Genomic DNA, 10,071 nt, shown 5'->3' with positions numbered 1-10,071 from the left:
TCTATTCATTTTCAGAAATTCAATGGGAAAATGAAGTTTACTCTTGGAAAGTGCTTATGGTCAAACATAGAAAACAAAAAGATACTCAACAACAACAATCTGTGTGTCATTTGTTCATTTGTTTTTCAAAATAAAACCAATAATAAGGAAATGAAAACAAACAAACAAAAAACTATTGTGTTTAAATGAATAATGGAAAAAACAAATAAAGGCCAGACTCAGTCCTTGTCTAGTCCTGGTTTAAGTCCTGGTCTCAGTCTCGGTCTGGTTCCAGTCTGGTCTTGGACCTGGTTCAGTCCTGGTTTAGTTCATTATCCGTTTTTTCCTTTATTTATATAAACACAAAATCGAAAACTGAAAAAACAAATCATTTTTTCATTTTGTTTTTGGAGACAAATAATTCTTTTCTTTTTTTACTATTGAAAAACTGGTCAAATACAGTACAAAGGGTTTATTTTCATAATACAAATCCTTTAATGATTTTCACTGGCAAATATTTTAATCTCTTTGGTTTTAGCGTCACCAGATTTACCAACAGCGAAATAAGGAAACATTTTCTCTGTGAATCTGTGTTTGTGAGAGCAGATCAGAGACATGTCACCAGCGTCAAAGAAAAACACTTTCCCTTCATCACAGTCCAGTCGAACTCGGATCCTCTGAGGTCTCCTCTTCAGGGACAGAAGTTTAAAATTGACATCACAGTATTCTCCATTTTTAAACCTTAAACACCAGACTCCATTTTCTGGAGTACCAGATCTCTTTCCCTTCCTGTCGACAGATTCTTTGGCCAAACCAATGGCCCAGTATGGATGATCTCCCACCTCCACGTCCCACTGGTGAGAGCCAGAGCTGAAGCCCTCACTGCCCAGAACCAACACTGGCATAGTTACAGAATCTCTCTGGATTTTCAGGGACCTGTTGTTTAGTTTCTCCACCTCTCACCCCCCTCAGATCCTCAGACAGATGGAGTCGTCTGTGTGCAGTGTTTGGGTCCAGAGTGACTGGACTGTAGCTCACCAGGGCTCTCATCTTGTTCCAGGCGTTGAAGGCCACGTTGGCCAGGACTTTGGCCTGGTTTATCAGGAGTCCTGGTCCCAGCTGTGGGCTGTGCTGTGAGAGCAGAGTCTGTGTGTCTTTGTGAGTGTGTCTGTACTGTGTGAGAAAGTCCACGCTCTGTCTCTGCAGTAGATCTTCCACAGTCTGGAGGTTCTGCTCCATAGTACACACAGCTCCTCCCTGATCTGCTGTAGCTGTGCTTCTATGGCCTGGGCCTGTCTGCTCTGCTCCTGTCTCAGAGCTCTGAGCACAGACTCCTCCTCCTGTTGGAGGAACCGGTGTAACCGCTCAAACTCCGCCCTGATGTGGCGTTCACAGAGCTCCACCTGCGCGTGTGCCAGCTCCTGTATTTGCTCACACTGAGTGTGTGCGTGTGAGGCCTGCTCTCTCCTCTGGGACAGAGACTGCTGCTGTGAGCGCAGCTGCTCCTTCACTTCACTCACAGCTGAGTCCACAGACACCACCTTATGCCCCGAGTGAAGAGAGAACTCACACACAGGGCACAGAGGGCGCCTCTCGTCCAGGCAGAACAGAGGAGGCACCTCTGGGTGTGAGGAGCACACCACAGGCCTCTCTCCTCCTGGAGCCTGCTCCTTCTGTGTAAAGGACAGAGTCAGTTCCTTCAGAGCAAAGTTCACATCTAGATGTTCTTTTGAGGACTTCCTGCGACACACGGGGCAGGTCCTGGTGCTGTTCTGGTCCCAGTAGTTGTGTAGACAGACGGAGCAGAAGCTGTGGTGACAGCCCAGAGACACTGGCTCTTTAAAGGTCTCCAGACAAACAGGACAGGTCAGAAAGTCCTCCACTGCAGAGATCTTCTCCATTTGAACCAAAGAGTCCAGACTCACACGGCTGTGTCCTCTGTGTCCGACGCCCTGACAAACACTGACTCAACACTTCCTCTTTACTCTGAATGTTCCTTCCGTGTTCCTCTCACATGTGAGAGGAACAGCAGCAGCAGCAGCAGCAGCAGCAGCAGCAGGGGGCGCTGTTGCTCCATTTTACACCTTTACTGTCTTTAGTCTGTTTGTCTGTCCTGAGTTTTAGGTCTCGTGTGAGCGCTTCTGAGGTTACAAGTAGGTGAGAGTTCAAAATAAACCACACTGTGTCTTTAATGAACATGTTTTACTCTTTTCTAAATGTGAAGGGTTCAGTGCAGAAAAGAAAAAAACTGTATTAAGATGAAATGTATTTTAAAAGTGAACAGCTGAAGGGTCTGCGTCCCCAGATCTTCTGGATTCTTCTGGTTTTGACTCTGAAGCTTCTGTTCACCAGAGACGCACTGATACGATACTGATACTGATACTGGTATCGATATCGGTTCTGTCTGTTTTTACTGTTTGATACATTTGTGTAATAAGAGGATTTAGTGTTTGAGGTTTTGCCCAAAACACCTCGTCATATTTTTAAAGCTCTTTTGTTCTTACTTTAAATGATAAATAAAAGTTACAAAACACATTTTGTTTAGTTTTTTCCATCTGCTGTTTGTATTTAAATGAAATAAATGACATGTTCAGTCTCTGGTATCGGTGGATATCGGGGATCAGCAGATACTCAGTGTTTCCCATTAACAGACGAGACTGTGGCGCCCCCTGCAGGCTAAAAACAAGACCAAAGAATGTAACACAAATGATGATACTTTAATTTTATAATATTGTCATGAACAGAGGCGTAACTAGACAGAATCTGTATCAGTTTGGGTTTTTTTTAGTCTCGGTATAAACCACTGGGAAACTCTGGACACTCAAAGCCAAAGTATCGACATCGGTATCGAACAGAAGAAGCTGGATCGGCTCACGGCTCATTGAGATGAAGCGCTCGGCTGCGGTTCAAAGATTTGGTTGATTCTAAAATATTCGTGTGACCTCAGATAAAACCATTAGATCCTCCAGCTCCCGGGGACGTGGTCATGAAGAACAAAGGGTTCACAGTTCGAGACGCCGCCTGAAGGAGTCACTCTAAATATTCCTTCCTCCCTCGTAAAACAGTGTTGGGAAGTTTACTTTTAAAACATATTACAGATTACAGATTACACACACCAAAATGTAGTTTGTAATGGAATCCATTAAATTACTTAAGGTGAGTAATGTAATCTGAATACTTTGGATTACTTTGGATTTGCTGTAGAGAAACAAAGACGAGGAAATCTTCACATGAGAAGTTTTGTCTGATAAAAAACAATAAAAAAGCTGAGTCTTTACTGAACCAAATTAAAAATATTATTGATAGAAGACGAAGAAACACAATCCATGCAGCATGATTTAGTTCAGTTAAGTCCTGGTTTAGTCCTGGTTTAGACCTAGTTTAGACCTGGTTTAGTCCTGATTTAGTCCTGGTTTAGACCCAGTTTAGTGTCCGGTAATGAGTGGAATTACTGGGAAAAAAAAAAAAAGGGGATTTAGCCTGAAATGTGAAAACAGGAAAATCCCTCTGTTTAATCCATTTATTTCAGCAAAGTAACTGTAATCCAATTCCCATTCACTGAAACAGTAACTGTAACTGAATACATTTACTCATCATTTGTACTCTGATTACTCCGGTACATGTAATCTGTTACTCCACAACACTGGTTGTAAATGGCGACTTCACCCAGGAGGAGGTTAACAACAACATTTCAAGGACGAGTTCAAGATCCTTCAGTACAAACTACATCCCACACCAGGTCATGAGGAATGGAAACAAAATCCTTAAAGTGTTTGTGTCTGACCAATCTCCAAACCCCCGTCCTCCACGAAACTGAACGAAAAAAAAAAAAACAATAAATAAATATTCTTCATAAAAGTAGCAAAGCAAGTTTATGAAGTTTAAAGTTTTGATGAGAGCAGTGACAGAGCGTGTGGGAGAACGTGCTCCTCGGAAAATGTTTCTAGAATTTCAATATTTGAAGCTCGTGTTGGGTCTTTCACCACCTGCAGGAAAACCAGATCTTTTGGTGTCCAGACTAACAAATGGCAAGGGTAGTTTTTTGTTTTTTAGTTTTTTTTTTTAGAGACCCGGTCACATCATGGCAAGGCAAGTTTATTTGTACAGCACAATTCGTACACAAGTCAGTCATTCAAAGTGCTTGGTTTATTTTATTTTATTTATTTCATTTTGTGTTATTTAATTAATTTCATTTCATTTCATTGTGTGTTCATCAGGATGACTGTTTGTGTTGTACCTGTTTTGTCCAGCAGGGGTCGCTCCAGGATCACGCTGCAGGCTCGTGCTCTGCTGCAGTTCCTCTGTCCGCCTGGAGGGGCCGCCACTGTGACTCCGCCACAAACACCGCAGTGACATTTACAAGAGTCACTCTAAATTGTACTTTTCTAGCTGCGTACTTTGACTCCTACTTGAATATTTGTACTGAAGTAACAGTACTTTTACTTTGACTGAAAACACCAAGCTCCAGTTTTATTATCCAAACCTCAAAACACTCCGTTACACTTTATGATGTCATCAAGTGGTAGTTTTCAAGTTTTCAGTTTTTACTTTTAGTTCAGTTGAGAAACACCAGGACTGAAAAGCAGAAGAAGAAGAAGCAGTAGCAGTAGTAGTAGTAGTAGTTGTAGTAGTAGTAGTAGTAGTAGTAGTAGTAGTAGTAGTAGTAGTAGTAGTAGTAGTAGTAGTAGTAGTAGAAGTAGTAGTAGCAGTTGCAACTGTAGTAGTAGTAGTAAGTAGTAAGTAGCTAGTAGTAGTAGTAGTAGTAGTAGTAGTAGTAGTATAGTAGTAGTAATAGTAGTAGTAGTAATAGTAGTAGCTGTAATAGTAGTAGTAGTAGTAGTAATAGTTGTTACAACTGTAGTAGTCGTATTAGTAGTATTTTGAAGTGCTTTTACTCGAGTACTTTTGTGTGCTGTAGTGAGAGGGTGCGGGGGTGAGTAGTAGTAGTATTTTGAAGTACAGTTACTGTTACTCGAGTACTTTTGTGTGCAGTAGTGGGGGGGTAGTAGTAGTAGTAGTATTTTGAAGTACAGTTACTCTTACTCGAGTACTTTAGTGTGCAGTAGTGAGAGGTTGGGGGGTAGTAGTAGTAGTAGTATTTTGAAGTACAGTTACTGTTACTCGAGTACTTTTGTGTGCAGTAGTGGGGGGGTGAGTAGTAGTAGTAGTGTATTTTGAAGTACAGTTACTGTTACTCGAGTACTCTTGTGTGCAGTAGTGGGGGGGTGTAGTAGTAGTAGTAGTAGTAGTATTTTGAAGTACAGTTACTGTTACTCGAGTACTTTAGTGTGCAGTAGTGGGGGGGTAGTAGTAGTATTTTGAAGTACAGTTACTGTTACTCGAGTACTCTTGTGTGCAGTAGTGGGGGGTGAGTAGTAGTAGTAGTATTTTGAAGTACAGTTACTGTTACTCGAGTACTCTTGTGTGCAGTAGTGGGGGGGTGAGTAGTAGTAGTAGTATTTTGAAGTACAGTTACTGCGAGTATACTTTTTGTGTGAGTAGTGGGGGGGTGTAGTAGTAGTAGTAGTATTTTGAAGTACAGTTACTGTTACTCGAGTACTCTTGTGTGCAGTAGTGGGGGGGTGAGTAGTAGTAGTAGTATTTTGAAGTACAGTTACTGTTACTCGAGTACTCTTGTGTACAGTAGTGGGGGGGTGAGTAGTAGTAGTAGTAGTAGTTTTTGAAGTACAGTTACTGTTACTCGAGTACTCTTGTGTGCAGTGGGGGGGGGGTGAGTAGTAGTAGTAGTATTTTGAAGTACAGTTACTGTTACTCGAGTAGTCTTGTGTGCAGTAGTAGTGGGGGGTGAGTAGTAGTAGTAGTATTTTGAAGTACAGTTACTGTTACTCGAGTACTCTTGTGTGCAGTAGTGGGGGGGTGGAGTAGTAGTAGTAGTATTTTGAAGTACAGTTACTGTTACTCGAGTACTCTTGTGTACAGTAGTGGGGGGGTGAGTAGTAATAGTAGTATTTTGAAGTACAGTTACTGTTACTCGAGTACTCTTGTGTGTGCAGTAGTGGGGGGGTGAGTAGTAGTAGTAGTNAAACACAAAATCGAAAACTGAAAAAAAAACTAATCATTTTTTCATTTTGTTTTTGGAGACAAATAATTCTTTTCTTTTTTTACTATTGAAAAACTGGTCAAATACAGTACAAAGGGTTTATTTTCATAATACAAATCCTTTAATGATTTTCACTGGCAAATATTTTAATCTCTTTGGTTTTAGCGTCACCAGATTTACCAACAGCGAAATAAGGAAACATTTTCTCTGTGAATCTGTGTTTGTGAGAGCAGATCAGAGACATGTCACCAGCGTCAAAGAAAAACACTTTCCCTTCATCACAGTCCAGTCGAACTCGGATCCTCTGAGGTCTCCTCTTCAGGGACAGAAGTTTAAAATTGACATCACAGTATTCTCCATTTTTAAACCTTAAACACCAGACTCCATTTTCTGGAGTACCAGATCTCTTTCCCTTCCTGTCGACAGATTCTTTGGCCAAACCAATGGCCCAGTATGGATGATCTCCCACCTCCACGTCCCACTGGTGAGAGCCAGAGCTGAAGCCCTCACTGCCCAGAACACTGGCATAGTTACAGAATCTCTCTGGATTTTCAGGGACCTGTTGTTTAGTTTCTCCACCTCTCACCCCCCTCAGATCCTCAGACAGATGGAGTCGTCTGCCTGCAGTGTTTGGGTCCAGAGTGACTGGACTGTAGCTCACCAGGGCTCTCATCTTGTTCCAGGCGTTGAAGGCCACGTTGGCCAGGACTTTGGCCTGGTTTATCAGGAGTCCTGGTCCCAGCTGTGGGCTGTGCTGTGAGAGCAGAGTCTGTGTGTCTTTGTGAGTGTGTCTGTACTGTGTGAGAAAGTCCACGCTCTGTCTCTGCAGTAGATCTTCCACAGTCTGGAGGTTCTGCTCCATAGTACACAGCTCCTCCCTGATCTGCTGTAGCTGTGCTTCTATGGCCTGGGCCTGTCTGCTCTGCTCCTGTCTCAGAGCTCTGAGCACAGACTCCTCCTCCTGTTGGAGGAACCGGTGTAACCGCTCAAACTCCGCCCTGATGTGGCGTTCACAGAGCTCCACCTGCGCGTGTGCCAGCTCCTGTATTTGCTCACACTGAGTGTGTGCGTGTGAGGCCTGCTCTCTCCTCTGGGACAGAGACTGCTGCTGTGAGCGCAGCTGCTCCTTCACTTCACTCACAGCTGAGTCCACAGACACCACCTTATGCCCCGAGTGAAGAGAGAACTCACACACAGGACACAGAGGGCGCCTCTCGTCCAGGCAGAACAGAGGAGGTCTGCTCTGGGTGTGAGGAGCACACCACAGGCCTCTCTCCTCCTGGAGCCTGCTCCTTCTGTGTAAAGGACAGAGTCAGTTCCTTCAGAGCAAAGTTCACATCTAGATGTTCTTTTGAGGACTTCCTGCGACACACGGGGCAGGTCCTGGTGCTGTTCTGGTCCCAGTAGTTTGTGTAGACAGACGGAGCAGAAGCTGTGGTGACAGCCCAGAGACACTGGCTCTTTAAAGGTCTCCAGACAAACAGGACAGGTCAGAAAGTCCTCCACTGCAGAGATCTTCTCCATTTGAACCAAAGAGTCCAGACTCACACGGCTGTGTCCTCTGTGTCCGACGCCCTGACAAACACTGACTCAACACTTCCTCTTTACTCTGAATGTTCCTTCCGTGTTCCTCTCACATGTGAGAGGAACAAGCAGCAGCAGCAGCAGCAGCAGCAGCAGCAGCAGCAGGGGGCGCTGTTGCTCCATTTTACACCTTTACTGTCTTTAGTCTGTTTGTCTGTCCTGAGTTTTAGGTCTCGTGTGAGCGCTTCTGAGGTTACAAGTAGGTGAGAGTTCAAAATAAACCACACTGTGTCTTTAATGAACATGTTTTACTCTTTTCTAAATGTGAAGGGTTCAGTGCAGAAAAGAAAAAACTGTATTAAGATGAAATGTATTTTAAAAGTGAACAGCTGAAGGGTCTGCGTCCCCAGATCTTCTGGATTCTTCTGGTTTTGACTCTGAAGCTTCTGTTCACCAGAGACGCACTGATACTGATACTGATACTGATACTGGTATCGATATCGGTTCTGTCTGTTTTACTGTTTGATACATTTGTGTAATAAGAGGATTTAGTGTTTGAGGTTTTGCCCAAAACACCTCGTCATATTTTTAAAGCTGTTTTGTTCTTACTTTAAATGATAAATAAAAGTTACAAAACACATTTTGTTTAGTTTTTTCCATCTGCTGTTTGTATTTAAATGAAATAAATGACATGTTCAGTCTCTGGTATCGGTGGATATCGGGGATCAGCAGATACTCAGTGTTTCCCATTAACAGACGAGACTGTGGCGCCCCCTGCAGGCTAAAAACAAGACCAAAGAATGTAACACAAATGATGATACTTTAATTTTATAATATTGTCATGAACAGAGGCGTAACTAGACAGAATCTGTATCAGTTTGGGTTTTTTTTAGTCTCGGTATAAACCACTGGGAAACTCTGGACACTCAAAGCCAAAGTATCGACATCGGTATCGAACAGAAGAAGCTGGATCGGCTCACGGCTCATTGAGATGAAGCGCTCGGCTGCGGTTCAAAGATTTGGTTGATTCTAAAATATTCGTGTGACCTCAGATAAAACCATTAGATCCTCCAGCTCCCGGGGACGTGGTCATGAAGAACAAAGGGTTCACAGTTCGAGACGCCGCCTGAAGGAGTCACTCTAAATATTCCTTCCTCCCTCGTAAACAGTGTTGGGAAGTTTACTTTTAAAACATATTACAGATTACAGATTACACACACCAAAATGTAGTTTGTAATGGAATCCATTAAATTACTTAAGGTGAGTAATGTAATCTGAATACTTTGGATTACTTTGGATTTGCTGTAGAGAAACAAAGACGAGGAAATCTTCACATGAGAAGTTTTGTCTGATAAAAAACAATAAAAAAGCTGAGTCTTTACTGAACCAAATTAAAAATATTATTGATAGAAGACGAAGAAACACAATCCATGCAGCATGATTTAGTTCAGTTAAGTCCTGGTTTAGTCCTGGTTTAGACCTAGTTTAGACCTGGTTTAGTCCTGATTTAGTCCTGGTTTAGACCCAGTTTAGTGTCCGGTAATGAGTGGAATTACTGGGAAAAAAAAAAAAAAGGGGATTTAGCCTGAAATGTGAAAACAGGAAAATCCCTCTGTTTAATCCATTTATTTCAGCAAAGTAACTGTAATCCAATTCCCATTCACTGAAACAGTAACTGTAACTGAATACATTTACTCATCATTTGTACTCTGATTACTCCGGTACATGTAATCTGTTACTCCACAACACTGGTTGTAAATGGCGACTTCACCCAGGAGGAGGTTAACAACAACATTTCAAGGACGAGTTCAAGATCCTTCAGTTTAAACTACATCCCACACCAGGTCATGAGGAATGGAAACAAAATCCTTAAAGTGTTTGTGTCTGACCAATCTCCAAACCCCCGTCCTCCACAAAACTGAACGAAAAAGAAAAAAAAAACAATAAATAAATATTCTTCATAAAAGTAGCAAAGCAAGTTTATGAAGTTTAAAGTTTTGATGAGAGCAGTGTGACAGAGCGTGTGGGAGAACGTGCTCCTCGGAAAATGTTTCTAGAATTTCAATATTTGAAGCTCGTGTTGGGTCTTTCACCACCTGCAGGAAAACCAGATCTTTTGGTGTCCAGACTAACAAATGGCAAGGGTAGTTTTGTTTTTTAGTTTTTTTTTAGAGACCCGGTCACATCATGGCAAGGCAAGTTTATTTGTACAGCACAATTCGTACACAAAGTCATTCAAAGTGCTTGGTTTATTTTATTTTATTTATTTCATTTTGTGTTATTTAATTAATTTCATTTCATTTCATTGTGTGTTAATCAGGATGACTGTTTGTGTTGTACCTGTTTTGTCCAGCAGGGGTCGCTCCAGGATCACGCTGCAGGCTCGTGCTCTGCTGCAGTTCCTCTGTCCGCCTGTAGGGGCCGCCACTGTGACTCCGCCACAAACACCGCAGTGACATTTACAAGAGTCACTCTAAATTGTACTTTTCTAGCTGCGTACTTTGACT

The 10,071-nt window shown here is 42.4% G+C and overlaps 1 protein-coding gene and 1 pseudogene across 1 annotated transcript; both read right to left on the bottom strand.

Annotated features, from left to right (window-relative positions):
• Positions 1 to 111: 111 nt before the first annotated feature.
• On the bottom strand, positions 112 to 1,970 carry LOC129412051 (zinc-binding protein A33-like; annotated as a pseudogene).
• A 4,154-nt stretch (positions 1,971 to 6,124) lies between these two features.
• Positions 6,125 to 10,023, bottom strand: LOC110166728 (zinc-binding protein A33-like). The gene is made up of 2 exons (XM_020932019.2): positions 9,905 to 10,023; positions 6,125 to 7,335 (listed from the first exon to the last, which is right to left on the bottom strand). The coding sequence occupies exons 1-2, from the start codon at positions 10,021 to 10,023 to the stop codon at positions 6,162 to 6,164; spliced, it is 1,293 nt and encodes a 430-aa protein (XP_020787678.2). The 3' UTR covers positions 6,125 to 6,161.
• Between the last annotated feature and the right edge of the window lie 48 nt (positions 10,024 to 10,071).

The sequence above is a fragment of the Boleophthalmus pectinirostris genome, unplaced genomic scaffold (genome assembly GCF_026225935.1).
Source record: "Boleophthalmus pectinirostris isolate CB_2022bp ecotype Guang Dong unplaced genomic scaffold, ASM2622593v1 HiC_scaffold_7, whole genome shotgun sequence".
In the NCBI taxonomy this organism is placed as follows: Eukaryota; Metazoa; Chordata; class Actinopteri; order Gobiiformes; family Gobiidae; genus Boleophthalmus; species Boleophthalmus pectinirostris.
This window is presented reverse-complemented; position numbering and strand designations above follow the sequence as displayed.